This window comes from Pogoniulus pusillus, chromosome 23 (assembly GCF_015220805.1).
Source record: "Pogoniulus pusillus isolate bPogPus1 chromosome 23, bPogPus1.pri, whole genome shotgun sequence".
In the NCBI taxonomy this organism is placed as follows: domain Eukaryota; kingdom Metazoa; phylum Chordata; class Aves; order Piciformes; family Lybiidae; genus Pogoniulus; species Pogoniulus pusillus.
This window is the reverse complement of record NC_087286.1, coordinates 987,580-1,002,267: the sequence shown is the minus strand read 5'-3', so window position 1 is coordinate 1,002,267 and position 14,688 is coordinate 987,580. Positions and strand designations below refer to the sequence as shown.

Sequence of the window (14,688 nt, the reverse complement as noted above, 5' to 3'; positions counted from 1 at the left end):
TTTAGGATTCAGTCCTCCTCCTAACTCTTCCCAAGTCACCATAAACCTGTGCCAGGAAATGCCGAAGTGGAACCTACACTGCATCTGCACCCCGCTCCTGTGCCTGCTCTGAGCATCCTGGTGAATGGCATCGGCAAGCTGCCAACTGCAAATTCTGCTGCAGCCAGGGAGAAAGCTGTCAAAGGCACAACACTAAAACCCCAAACCCAGCAACTGCAACAGCAGCTACACAGCCAGCCCTTCCTCCAGCCAGGAAGCAAAACAATGCTGCCAGTGCAGCAAAGCAAGGGAATGTGTGGCCCCAACTCCAAACAGCACAGCCAGGGGAGCTGGCTCAGCTCTGAGCACTGTCCCCAGCTCCAAACACCACATCCACATCAGCTGGCTCAGCTCTGAGCACCATCCCCAACTCCAAGAAGCACAGCCAGGGGAGCTGGCTCAGCTCTGAGCACTGTCCCCAGCTCCAAAGAGCACAGCCAGGGGAGCTGGATCAGCCCTGATGGCTGACCTCACACCTGCAGCTCTGGCCAAACAAATGCCCTGGGTAAACATCTCAGCACACAGGGAGGATGCCTGCAACGTTGCTGTCTTTCCCAGGAAGCTGCCAGCTTTGAGATGCTCAGCACCCTCCCTACACTTCTCTCCCCAAGTGTAAATTACGGTTCTCAACTTCCAGGGGTTTGGAAATGACCAGACAACATTCAGACAGCAACTGAAATAAATACCAGTGTGGGCACTGCTCTCAAAGCCTACCAGCACCAAAGCAGTTTGACAGTTCCTGTGCACACGATGTGAAACAAAGGTCTCCCTTTTCAGCTTCGAAGTCCCTGGAAATAACAAAGCTTGGGGTTTCCATCTGGGTTTTCAGAGCATTCCTGCTAAGTCAGCACCGAGAAGGTCCCTTCACAGCAGGCAGGCAGAGCAGCACCTCTCCAGCACCACGGGAAGCTGGGAGGATGTTCTGCTCCTACACAACACAAGCCTGGCTCCTGATTCCCAGCACAACACCACACACCACAGGAACTTACTGTCGTGTGCCTGTGTTACACAAAACTGACCAAGCAGGACACAGAGAGGGGAAGAGCCTCACTACACAGCACAGCTACAGCACTTTCCCTAAAGACACAGAGGAAATCACAGCTTCTGGCCAGGAAGCACCAAAACCACAAGAGGCCCTTTCCATTGATGCTCTATCTGGTTCCAACTATGGGGCACCACAACACACAGCTCAGGAAAAGCAGAAACTGCTAAAACCTCACAGACAAATTATCTTGAGAGGGTCAAGTTTGGTAATCTGACATTAATTACACTTTTTAACACCAAGTTTTTGTTGTGACTTTGCACACATCTTGTAGTGAAGCAGTAGCACTGTTTCAAAATGTAGAGAGACATTTTAGGAAGTAGTTATATTTCAGTAAAGCTAATGGCTTTGCTAGGGAATTGGCTTATGAGCCTCCCTCAACTTAGGAGGAGCTGGGCATTTTTTCCCAAGTATTCCTCACTGAACTGTCTGAACAGAGATGAACCCAGGGAAAAAAACAACAGCTGAGAGTCTGGTAATGCACCTTGTGTCCTGTGCAGCTCCCAAAACACAGGACAACACAAACCACCCTTTTGGCAGAGCCCTCCAGGCTCACCCAGCCCAAGCCTCCCCCCAGCACTGCAGCCTCAGCACTAAGCCACGGCCCCAAGCACAGCTCCACAGGCTGCTGCAACACCTCCAGGGTGCAGCACTGCAGCACTGCCCTGGGCAGACACTGCCAATGCTTGAGAAGCCTTCCAGGGCAGAAAGATTCCCTAAGGTGCAGCCTGAGCCTGCCCTGCCTGGGCAGCTTGGAACCATTTCCTCTGCTCCTGGCCCTTGGCAGCAAGCAGCAGAGGCTGCCCCCTGCTCACTGCCCCCTCCCTGCAGGCAGCTGCAGAGAGCAATGAGCTCTGCCCTCAGGCTGCTCTGCTCCAGCCTGCACCCCCCCAGCTCCCTCAGCCCCTGCTCAGCCCCAGCTGCTCCAGGCCCTTCTCCAGCCTGGCTGCCCTGCTCTGGACACGCTGCAGCCCCTCAGTGTCCTTCCTGCAGCCAGGGGCCCAGAGCTGAGCACAGCACTCGAGCTGTGGCCTGCCCAGTGCTGAGCACAGGGGCATGATCCCCTCCTGGCCCTGCTGCCCACCATGCTCCTGAGCCAGGCCAGGATGCCAGTGGCTGTCTTGGCTTTCAGCATCACACATACACCTACTGAAGCTTCACAACTTGTGCTGAAAGCCCCAGATAGTAAGGGACAGAGAACATCCTCCTGTTTCAACCAACTTTAACCTGAGACTTGAGGCCACTAAAATTGATTTTTCAATGCATAAATTCCACTACCATTGATTCACTTTCTCCAGTCATTCAGAGGTGTTTTTACTGCAGCCTTCATAACCTTTAGCAGAACTCTTCAAGGCCCACAGTAAAAAGGCACAGACAGGCTGGAGAGTGCCCAGAGAAGGGACAGGAGAGCGCTCAGAGGGCTGGCAGCCTGCATGTGAGGGAAGCTGAGAGCTGGGCTTGTTCAGCCTGGAGAAGGCTCAGGGGAGACCTTACTGCCACGGACCAGGACAAGAAGGGTGGCTGCCAGCAGGATGGAGCCTCCCTTTGTACAAGGAGTCCCAAGGAAAAGCCAAGGGCTGGTGGGGACAGGTCTCTGCTGGGGAGATTCCCACTGGGCTGCAGGAGGAAATGTGTGCCCATGGGCACAGCGAGACACTGGAATCCCAAGGGGTTTCCCTGCACTGCACAGTTCTCAGACTCAGCCTGACAGAGCACTAGGCCAGCTCATTCCAACCGCACTGTCACCCAGAAAGGCTGGAGCAGAGGATCCCTGGGGTGCCCTCCTGCCTGGCACCCTGAGATAGTAAGCAGTAGGTTACCATTCCCTTCCTTCGGCCAGGGCAGACACACAAACTGATCTCTTGCACATCTTATCTCTGTACTACGTCTTGCAACTGCAGTTTAGGAAGGGTACCAGAAGCCTCCATGGCGAAGAAACAACAGCTCGTTACACAACCTACGTAGGGAGAACCCTCCGCGGAACACCCCAAGGTCCCGAGGCTGCTGCCGCTGCGGCTGTGGCCGGGCCCTCACGGCAGCACACCCCCTCCTCAGCCGCCACACGGCTGTCCGAGCCCGGCCCCGCTTTCGCCAGCTCCCGATACCCCCTGCCCGCCGCGGGCCCCAACGCAGCCCCAACGGCAGCTCCTGCGGAGCGCGGCACAAGCCCCGGCGGGCAGGCGGGCAGCGGCGCCGCGGGCGAGCGGCCACCTCCTCCCCCTTGCTCCCCTCGGCTCCCCGGAAGGTCTGCCGCAGAAGGCAACCGAGCTGCCAAAACCACTACTGAGCCGGTGAAACTGCTGCATCATCTCTCCGGTCGGCCGCACGCCGGGCTGCCGGTGACACAGGCACACGGAAACCGCTGGCCGCGCCCGGCGCCTCCCGCCGCTCAGACACACCGACACGGACAGACAGGCGACGCGGACCCCGCGGGGGGCGGCGGAAGGCGCTGTGGGTGTGTCCGCGCAGGTGGGCCGAGGGCGGCGGGGCGGGCCGAGGAAAGGCCCCCGAGGGAGCAGGCCGGGCAGGCACGGCGGCGGGGGAAGGGCCGGGCGGGGAGCGGGGCCGGGCAGCGGCGCACGGCAGGTACCTTGCGCCCAGCGGCAGAAGATGGTGTCGGCCAGCCCGCGGGGCCCGGCCTTCTTGCCCCACACCAGGTGGACAAGCTCCTGGCCCGCCTCGGACATGGCGGGGCGGCGGCGGCCCGGGGGCGGCCGGTCCCAGCGCTTCCCGGCGGCGGAGGCGGCGGCGGCCGCGGGCCCTGCGCAGGGCGGGGCCGGGGCGGGCGGGCGCTCGCGGGGGGCGGGGCCTCGCCGGGGCGCTGCCGGAGCTGCGCGTGCGCGGGGCCCGCACCGCCTTCCCGGCAGGCACCGCGGCTCGGCCGGGCCCGGGCGGGAGCTGCTGTGGGGCGCTGGGCTGGGCCGCGCTGGGCTGGGCCGCGCCGGGAGCGGCCGCGGAGCGCTGGGCTGGGCCGCGCCGGGAGCGGCCCCCGGGGCCGGGCGGGAGCGGCCGCGGAGCGTTGGGCCGCCGTGGGACCGCTCTTCGGTGTCACCGTGAGGAAGCTGACAGCACTGGGACGTCATTAGCGTTTGGAATGCACCATCTCATGCTTTGCAGTGTGAGCCTGCACCACGGAAGGCCAAAGGCAGCGTCCAAGGCAGCGTGGCCAGAGATGGAGAGAGGGGATCCTGCCCCTCTGGAGTTCTGCATCCAGCTCCGGAGCCCTCAGCACAGCAAGGACATGGACCTGATGGAGCAGATCCAGGCAAGACCACAAAAAGGCTCAGGGGTTGGAGCAGCTCTGCTGTGGGGACAGGCTGAGGGAGCTGGGGATGTGCAGCCTGCAGAAGAGAAGAGCAACCTGCCAGGACCTGAAGGGGCTACAAGGAGGCTGCAGAGAGTTTACAAAGGCCTGCACTGAGATACAGAACTTCTTGTGGTTAATATCTTGCTTACAGGTCTTCAGCATGAGGTGTGAGAGAGTTGAGCTGTGGCTGTCCCCTGAGCAGCAGGGCAATACCAGGTGTGTAGCTGAAAGATTGGAGAGAAGTCTCCATAGCACAGCAGGGCAGTGGTGCAAGCAGGACTCAGCTAGGGCAGCAAAGTCCAGGCTGCCCAGGAATGTCCTGGGGGGCATTCAGAAGTGTGTGTCCAGCGGATCGAGGGAGGCTCTGTGCTGCCCTGCTGAGGCCTTACCTGGAATATTGCATCCTGCTCTGGGCTCCCCAGTTCAGGAGGGACAGGGATCTACTGGAGAGAGGCCAAGGGAGAGCTACAGGGATGCTGGAGGGACTTCAGCACTGCCTGAGGAGGAGAGGCTGAGAGCCCTGGGGCTGCTTAGTCTGCAGAGGAGGAGGCTGAGAGGGGATCTGAGCAATGTCTATCCAGAGCTGGGGGTCAGCAAGGAAGGCACAGGCACAGCCTCTGCTCACTTGTGCCCTGCCACAGGACAAGGGGCAAGGGATGGAAACTGCAGCACAGGAAGCTGCACTTCAGCATGAGGAAGAACTTCTTGACTGTGAGGGTGCCACAGCCCTGGCACAGGCTGCCCAGAGAGGTTGTGCAGTCTCCTTCTCTGCAACCTTTCCAGCCTACCACCCTGTGAGCCTGTGAATAGGAATGCTTTTTGAGGAGGAGGAAAGAAATACAACTCGGCCTGTCTGGTCAGGCTGCTGCACTTGTTGTGAGGAAGTAAACTTGTGATGAGTGCTTAGGATGCAGTCACTGCACTCAGTGCAGTCCAGAAGGTAGTGTGGAATGAGGATGCTTATCCTACAACTGTAGAAGAAGAGTTGGATGGCACCACCCAGGGGCACCAGAAGACTGAAAGAGGTCCTGCTCCACGCACTCCTCGATCATCGTTTCTGTGAGAGCATACACTCACATTGCAGAAACACAGAATGGGCTGACTTGGAAGGCACCTCCAGAGCTCATCCAGACCAAGCCCCTCTGCACTCAGCAGGGACATCCTTAGCTGGATCAGGTTGCTCAGAGCCCTGTCCAGCCTCACCTGGAATATCTCCAGGGATGAGGCCTCAACCACCTCCCTCGGCAGCCTGTTGTAGTGTTCCAGCACCTTCACTGTAAAGAATGATCTCACAATAGTTCATCACACAGTGCTCAGTGCTAATGATACTACAATTACCTCATTACACAATGCTCAAGAGGTGCAGTTCCTGGTGGGTTGTTTTGCCCCCTCCCCTGATGAATGTCCAGAGTGTATCCCTGTCATTTAGAGACAGAGCTCTGCCTTGTGCACTGCCTGTGGTATCAGCAACTCAGCAGCTTTTCCAAGAGTGCAGAGTGAGATCAGCTCCATTCAGGGCTATTCCTAACAGACAACAGCCTGGCATCAGGTTTCCCTGACACACTGGAAGAGGAGGTAACAAGCTACAGAACACAACCCAGTTGTTTTCTCTTCAGTGTTAGATCTCCTTGAGGCACACACCAAGTCTCTTCATCTTTGGTCATTACCCACGAAGTACTCTGAGGTCTTTGAGTGAAGATACTCACCAGTGGGTTTGGTTTCTCCATGGGAGGAGCAACCCTCACTGCTTTCTCCACTCATGTGCACTGCAGGGACCTTATCCGCTCTCTTCAGCATGTAGAGGTTAATTAGGACGAGTGCCCTTTGCCTGCAGTGGCACAAACCTGCACCCATACTGAGGAGTTCCTTAGCCTCGGAGCTGAGAGCCCAAAAAGGTGCTCTAAATTAGTGCAGCTTCCTTCTGCCTCGTTGAGGGGAAGAATGCTTAGCTGTGGCTGTGGACATCAGCTGCCACTGCTCCTGTGAACTCGCAATATCAGACTGAATCTTTCCAACTTGACCTGGAACGACAGAGAGCTACAGTTTGGTGCAGCAGCAGGGACAGGGAGGTCTGAGGCCAGTGCTGTGTTGTGTAGGAATTTCATTGTTAGAATGTCTCACCAGTTCTTCAGGTTGCTGGTTTTGTTCACCAAGGGAGATGCTAAGAGCTCAGTCAAGTCTAATATATCACAGAATCACAGTCTTAGGGTGGGAAGGGACCTCCAGAGATCATCCAGTCCAGCTGCCCTGCCAAAGCAGCCTAGGGCAGGTCACACAGGAAGACATCCAGGCAGGCTTGGGAAGTCTTTAGAAGAGACTCCACAACCTCTGGGCAGCCTGTTCCAGGCCTCCAGCACCCTCATACCAAACAAGTTTCTCCTCATGTTGAGCTGGAGCCACCTGGGCTCTAGCTTGTACTCATTGTTCCTGTTGCTGGACACCACCAAGCAGAGCCTGGCACCCACCCCTCAGATACTGACAGACATTGATCAGATCTCTCTCAGCCTTCTCCAGCCTAAGCAGCCCCAGGGCTCTCAGCCTTTCTTCACAGCAGAGCTGTTCCAGTCCCTTCAGCATCCTCGTAGCTCTCTGTTGGACTCTGCAGCAGATTCCTGTCTCTCTTGAGCTGGGGAGCCCAGATCTGGACACAGTATTTCAGCTGTGGACTTAGCAGGGCAGAGGAGAGGGGCAGGAGAACCTCCCTAGCCCGGCTGGCCACACTTGTCTTGCTGCACCTCAGGATGCCATTGGCCCCACCAGGGCACACTGCTGCCCCATGCAGAACTTGCTGTGCACCAGCACTCCAAGGTGTCCAAGGAGCTGCTCTGCAGCAAAACAAGCCCCTGTCTGTACTGGTGCATGCTGCTGTCCCTGCTGTATGATGCCATCCATCCTGCAGCTTAGAAGCTGTGTGCTGCAGGCTGAGCACGGTATGCAAACCAGCACACAGATACAGGGGCAAAGTCTCTCTGAGCCCACCAAGCAGAGGTCTGCAAAGCTGATTCCTGTAGGCTCTGGAGGGCCTGAGCTGTGCTCAGTAACCATCAGACTTTTCTGCCTCAAGATGTTTAGAGCTACAAAAATGAAGAATAAAAACCGCTGCTCTAAAGCATTGCTTGGGTATCTTCTGAGCAGAGCTGAGTGTTTTTCAAAGCCTTTAAATGCTTTTCCCCCCCTTGTGTTTTAGTGTTGGGCTGCCATCATCTGGTTGCTTTGGCGACTTCACAGGCAAGTTTGCTTTTTTATTTTTTTAATCTGGAATAATAGTAATAAAAAATTATAGTAATTTATACTAACATCATTATTAGTGTTGTTATTTAGAACTCATTATGTAATAGTGTATATTATGAATCATATATAAGAATAGAAATCTGTAATATAGATGATATAATAAAACTAATTCCTATTTCAACAATATCTAATGTTATAATGTGACTCTGTTTTATTATTATTCATTACAATAATACAATAACACAATAATCAAATCATCAAAGAATCAGAGAATCAAGCAGGTTGAAAGAGACCTCCAAGCTCATCCAGCCCAGCCTAGCACTCAGCCCTATCCAATCAACCAGACCATGGCACTAAGTGCCCCAGCCAGGCTTGGCTTCAACACCTCCAGGGATGGTGACTCCACCACCTCCCTGGGCAGCCCATTCCAATGCCAATCACTCTCTCTGCCAACAACTTCCTCCTAACATCCAGCCTGAACCTCTCCCACCACAACTTGAGACTGTGTTCCCTTGTTCTGTTGCTGGTTGCCTGGGAGAAGAGACTGACCTCCATCTGGTTATAACCTCCCTTCAGGTAATTGTAGACAGCAGTGAGGTCTGCCCTGAGCCTCCTCTTGTCTAGGCTATAATTAATTGCAGGCCCTTTCACTTTGCTCCTTTTGATTGCAAAACCTGCATCCAACAGGATGTTAAAGATCTTCTCCCCCTTCTCGAAGACCTCCTCTGCTGTCTCACCCCATACAATGATGTCATCGATGTACTGCAGGTGTTCAGGAGCTCCACCCTTCTCCAGTGCGGTCTGGATGATGCCATGGCAGATTGTAGGGCTGTGCTTCCACCCTTGAGGCAGTCTGTTCCAGTGGTACTGGACTCCTCTCCAGGTGAAGGCAAACTGTGGCCTACATTCTTCTGCAATGGGGATGGAGAAGAAAGCATTAGCAATGTCAATTGTGGCATACCATTTGGCCTCTTTCGTTTCCAGTTCATACTGCAGCTCCAACATATCAGGCACGGCTGCGCTGATTGGAGGAGTCACTTCGTTCAGGCCTCGGAAGTCCACAGTCAGTCTCCATTCCCCATTCTCCTTCCACACTGGCCATATCAGGCTGTTGAAGGGTGAGTGGCTCTTGCTGATGCCAAGCTGCTGCTCCAGGCGGCGAATCAGCTGCTGTATGGGTAGCAGGGAGTCTCTGTTGGTGCGGTATTGCCTGCGATGAACTACACGAGAAGCAATAGGTAACTTAACATCTTCCACCTTGTGGGTACCAACCACGGAAGGGTCATCTGACAAGCCAGGCATGATAGACAGCTGCTCTTTGTCTGCAGTCTCTACAGCTGCTATGCCAAATGCCCACTTGTTCCCTTTGGGGTCTTTAAAATACCCTTCCTGGAGAAAGTGGATCCCCAGGGTGCAAGGTGCATCAGGGCCAGTTACTATGGAGTGCTTCTCCCACACATTCCCAGTGAGGCTTATCTCAGCCTGCAGCACAGTCAACTCCTGAGACCCCCTTGTGACTCCTGCAATTGTAATAGTTTCTGTCCCCCTGTGGCTGGAGGGGATCAGAGTGCACTGGGCACCGGTGTCTACCAACGCTCTGTACTTCTCGGCTTCAGAAGTGCCAGGCCATTTCACAAACACGTCCCAATATACTCTGTTATCCCTGGCCTCCGCCTGGCTGGAGACAGGGCACCTCTAATGCTGAGCAGTGTGACTGCATGAGGCACATGGACCTGAGTTACTGGCTTCACCACCCCTTGAGCGAGAGGGCTGCCTGCGGGACACTGGGGCAACCCCTCTTCTGGAGGAGTTATCCCCTGTGTTTGTCCCCTGCAGGTCCCTCACTCTGGCCCATAGAGCTGAGGTGGGCTGGCCATGCCATCTGTCCATGTTTTCCCCATGCTCACACAGTATTCTCCAGAGTGAACCCCTGTGTGTACCCTGTCTGCTCTGGGCTGGTATCCTTCAGGGAGGAGGAGGAGGAGTACGGCAGCGTGTGTTCCTGACAGCTGAGACCTGTACCCATTCAGAAGGTGAGGAGCAGTCATCCTCTGCCTTCTGCAGCTCAGAGACAGAGGCTTTCAGCTCGTTCATCTCCTGGGTGAGGGTTTCCACAGCTGAGGTCAGGGCCCTTCTGGAGATGCCGTCTTCATACTGCCTCAGGTCATTCACAAACTCTCTGATTGTGGGAAGGTTGTTGGGGTCTCTGCCCAGCAGCAGTGCTCCCAATGTGTGTGCGCGTGTGGAAGGGGCACACTGGGTCAGTTTCTTTAAGAGGGCTGGCTTCATGTGGACATCATCAGGGTCCAAAGGCATTAGGCCATCTCCATAGATTATCTCCTGCACAGCCATTTGCCTCAAGTGCGTGATCCCCTGTTCCATATTAGCCCACTTAAGAGGGTGGAAGATCATGTCATCCTTGGAGGGGTACCTGTGTCTCACAGCTGTGAGGAGTCTGGCCCAAAGTGTGTGGGTGCCATCCAGCCTCCCCAGCTCTTTATCCACACCCCCATCCCTCCACAAGGACCCCAGCTGCTTAGCTTCTCTCTGATCTAAGTCCACAGTTTCTGCTTCTCCATCCCAGCAGCTCAAAAGCCAGGCTAAAAGGCTTTGCCTGTTTACCCCAACAGAGTTCAGGAAACAGGCATGCACCTGTACAGGCAGTGCTTAGAACATTCCCAGACCATATCAATCACTAACCACAAAACATGGTAATGTAGAAACTTCAAGATCCACAACCAAAACAGCCATCCAAATGCTTGGATCATCAAAACTCTCAGAATATCTATTTCTTAACTTCCAAATCTTGCCTAAAATAATGCTTTCTGCCTAGCCCCACATTGAGATGCCAAATCAATTGTCTGGGTTCTAGTTTCAATTCCCAGAGACTCAGATAAGTTTGATAGAACCAAGAACAATTTTATAAAGTGCCCTTCCCTCTTCCCCTTCTTTCCCAAAAGAAAGGGATCAGATGGAGAGAGAGAGAAGGAAGCACAGCCAAAGAGATGAATCTCACTGATTTGGAAGTTAAAAAGAAAAGTTTAACAATAGCTTAAAAAGGTGTCTGAGGTAGGGAAGTTACAAAGGTTAGGGAAGGGAAAATAGCAAATACAGAATGTACAAACACAACCTGAGTGTGCTGGTGATGGCCACGTGGTGAAACGAAGAGAGACCAGGAGCAGGTGGTGATGGTGGTAAGCAGGGAGTGCAGAGAAAGAGTGAAATAGGAAGCCCCCCTGCTTTTATGGGACAGGCAGGGGGAGTGGGATAACCATCACCTGGTGGTGTGCAGACCCACCCCTGGGGAGGGGTCAAGACCACCTTGGGTCAGGGTTACTCCCCCTGAAGGGTTAACCCTATGCACAATCTCTGGCTCCCTTTCTGTAGGCAATTTCCAGCCACACTGCCCAAGCCTGCAGCATTGCTTGGGGGTGTTGTGGCCCAACTGCAGGACCTGGCACTTGGCCTTGTTGAGGCTTATCCCATTAACATTGGCCATGGATCCGATCTAGCCAAGTGCCTCTGCAGAGCCTTCCTACCCTCACAGTGGTCAGCACTGCACAGCCCTTAGCTCACTTTTTGCAGTGGTATTGCTGTGTTGTTTAAAGACAAACTTATTGGGTTTGGTGTTTCCCCCCCTCCCAAAGCACACTGAGGTTCCCTACTGCTTTCAAACAAAAGGATCATACAGAGAGAGGCAACATTTAAACAGCAGTTATTACAGGCTGCCCAGGGAGGCTGTGGACACCTCCTCCCTGCAGGTGTTCAAGGTCAGGCTGGATGAGGCCTTGAGCAATGTGGGCTGGTGGGAAGTGTCTCTGCCCATGGCAGGGGGTCTGGTGCCAGATATCTTTCAGGTCCTTTCCAACCCAAACCATTCTGTGAATCTATGAATTATCCTGACATGGTCCCAGGGTTATGGCTGATAAACCCCCAGTGCCTGCCAGCCTCGGAGCCCAGCACTCTTGCTGCAGCTGTTTGGCAACTTTTGCCATGGCTCTGTCTGTAGTGCAGCAAAGGTGGAGCTGTGCGTTGCAGGCAGCATCCTCGCCCAGAAGGGTGTCTGTGGGTGGGGTGGAGGAGCAGGAGCACAGCCTGGTGACCAGCCTGGCTGCCTTCTGCCCTGGCCTCAGCTGCTGCTGTAGCTGCTGGGTGCTGGCCATGCTGTGCCCCTCCCTGATGACCCTGGTACCAGTGCCAGTGGCAGGTGTGCTCCCCAGTGCCAGAGGCAGTGCCCTGAGATGTCTCTCTCATGGGTTTTATACCCCAGCCCAGGCTGTCCCTGCCTTCTAGGTGACATTTAGCCTGATTTGGGAGGAACACTGAGGAGCAGTCAGAGCTGTTTAGCACGGAGCCCATTTTCCTATTTCAGCCCTGGGGGGTCAGCTTTCCTACCAACATCCCACTCAGTTAATTAGACAAAAGCCTTCACTCGGGCAGCCTGGCCCTGGGAGGCTGATTTGCAGTTGGGTTTCTGTTACCTGAGCCCTGCCCCAGCAGACTCAGCCAAAACAGGGCTGTGAGAGCTTCCCAGGACTCCTTCAGCTCTCTGGCAGCAGCTCGGTGGATCTGCACTGAACACAAACAGTGCTGATTGTGAAGGACCTTGGTGTGAAAGCTCTAAATCACCCTGGCTGCTGCCCCCTGGCAGCTGGGCAGCACACAGCCTGGGCTGCAGGAGAAGCAGCGTGGCCAGCAGGGTGTGAGGTGGTTCTACCACTGTGCTCTGCTGACACCTCAGCAGTACTGTCCTCAGCACAGGAAGGACATGGACCTGGTGGAGAGAGTGCAGAGGAGGCCACAAAGATGCTCAGGGGGTTGGAGCAGCTCTGCCATGGGGACAGGCTGAGGGAGCTGGGGGTGTGCAGCCTGCAGAAGAGAAGGCTCCAGGCACATCTAGGAGCAACCTGCCAGGACCTGAAGGGTCTACAGGGAGGCTGCAGAGAGACTGTTTGCAAAGGGCTGCAGGGACAGGACGAGGGCAATGGCTGCAAAGCAGAGCAGAGCAGATGGAGATTGGCTGTGAGGAACAAGTTCTGCAGCAGGAGGCTGCTGGAACCCTGCAACAGGTTGCCCAGGGAGGTGGTTGAGGCCCCATGGCTGGAGCTATTGCAGGTGAGGCTGGGCAGGGCTGTGGGCAAGCTGCTCTAGTGGAGGATGTCCCTGCTGAGTGCAGGGGGTTGGGCTGGATGCCCTTTGGAGGTCCCTTCCACCCAGCCCATTCTGTGATTCTATGGCTCACAGCAAATGCCTTTGGGTTATGTGCTGCAGTTCTGGGGAGGAAAAGGGAAACATTGGCCACATAATTGGCCAGAATGAAGTCTGTAATGATGACAGCTGTTAGGGATGCCATTAAATAAAGATTGCCAAGTACCCACACAGTGATGCTCAGAGTGACAAGTGGCTGGGCCAAGCTGGGTGTGACAGGGATGAGCTGACAACTTGTTGTGTTGTCACTGTGCAGTGGCAGTGCACAGGAGAAGAGACAAAAAGAGTTAAAGTTTGACCAGTGTAAGTAACTTGCAGCAGAAGACAACTGCTCAGTTTCAGTCAAGCTGAACCAAAACACACTCATTGTACTGAAATGCTGGGAGAGTTAAAGGTGCAGAATTTGCTCCACGTTGGGCAGAAGCTGCTGGTTTGCAGAGCAGCTGCCCCCCTGCAGGAAACTGCACCAACGTGTCCAGAGCAGCTTGCTTTTTGTCTCAGAGAGGTGAGAGTTAGTTTCCTGGGGATTCCTGAGGGAATCCAAGGCTGCTCAGGGTGCTGGCAGGAGAAGACAAAGAGACTCAGAAAGTGGTCTGGAGCATCACTCTCTACGTGTGGCAGTCAAAACCCTTCGCCAGTTTCAGTGTGGTGCTCTCTGGTGGTTTTTTTTCTAACTTCCTCAGTTTTTCTGTCCCAGATTCCTCTTTCCCAGCCCAGGAGGAGATAGTTGGTGACCTATTGCTCCACTCAGACACACACAAGTCTCTGGGGCTGGCTGGTATGCACTTGAGGGTACTGATGGAGCTGGTGGAGGTGCTCAGCAAGCTGCTTCCCGTCATTTCTCACCAGCCCTGGCTCAGTGGGGAGGCCCTAGATGATTGGAGACTGGCCAACGTGGCACACATCTACAAGGAGGACCAGAAGGAGGACCCAGGGAACTACAGGCCTGGCAACCTGACCTCAGTGCCAGAGAAGGTCAAAGAGCAGCTCATCTGCAGTGCCATTATGCAGCATGTGCAGGGCAACCTGGGCACCAGGCCCAGGCAGCAGGGGTTCATGGAACCATAGAATCAGTCAGGGTTGGAAGGGACCACAAGGAGCAGCCAGTTCCAACCCCCCTGCCATGCCCAGGGACACCCTACCCTAGAGCAGGCTGCACACAGCCTCAGCCAGCCTGGCCTCAAACACCTCCAGCCATGGGGCCTCAACCACCTCCCTGGGCAACCCATTCCAGCCTCTCACCACTCTGCTGCTCAACAACTTCCTCCTCACCTCCAGCTTGAACCTGCCCACCTCCAGCTTTGCTCCATTCCCCCCAGTCCTGCCACTCCCTGACAGCCTCAAAAGTCCCTCCCCAGCTTTTTTGTAGCCCCCTTCAGATGCTGGAAGGCCACAAGAAGGTCACCTGGGAGCCTCCTCTGCTCCAGCCTGCACAGCCCCAACTCTTTCAGGCTGTGCTCACAGCAGAGCTGCTGCAGCCTCTCAGCATCCTCCTGGCCCTGCTCTGGACACTCTCCAGCATCTCCACAGCCCTCTTGTCCCAGAGGCTCCAGAATTGGATGGGGGACTCCAGGTGGGGTCTCAGCAGAGCACAGCAGAGGGGGAGAATCCCCTCCCTGGCCCTGCTGGCCACACTTCTGCTGCTGCAGCCCAGGCTCTGCTTGGCTCTCTGGGCTGCAGGTGCACACTGCTGGCTCCTGTGGAGCTTCTCCTCCAGCAGCACCCCCATGTCCCTCTCCTCAGGGCTGCTCTCCAGCCAGGCACTGCCCAGCCTGGATTGGTGCTTGACATTGCCTCCACCCAGCTGCAGGACCTTGCACTTGGTCTTGTTGAGCCTCCTGAGCTTGGCTTGTGCCCACCT

The 14,688-nt window shown here is 55.3% G+C and overlaps 1 protein-coding gene across 2 annotated transcripts in view; it reads right to left on the bottom strand.

The window, feature by feature from the left end:
• MINDY3 (MINDY lysine 48 deubiquitinase 3) overlaps positions 1-3,840 on the bottom strand; it is a 52,721-nt gene extending 48,881 nt beyond the window's left edge. For both annotated transcript variants that reach the window (XM_064162300.1, XM_064162301.1), the window contains exon 1: positions 3,672-3,840. In XM_064162300.1, the coding sequence (XP_064018370.1) occupies positions 3,672-3,768 (97 nt within the window). In that variant the 5' untranslated portion in view covers positions 3,769-3,840. The remainder of the gene's footprint in view (positions 1-3,671) is intronic.
• Between the last annotated feature and the right edge of the window lie 10,848 nt (positions 3,841-14,688).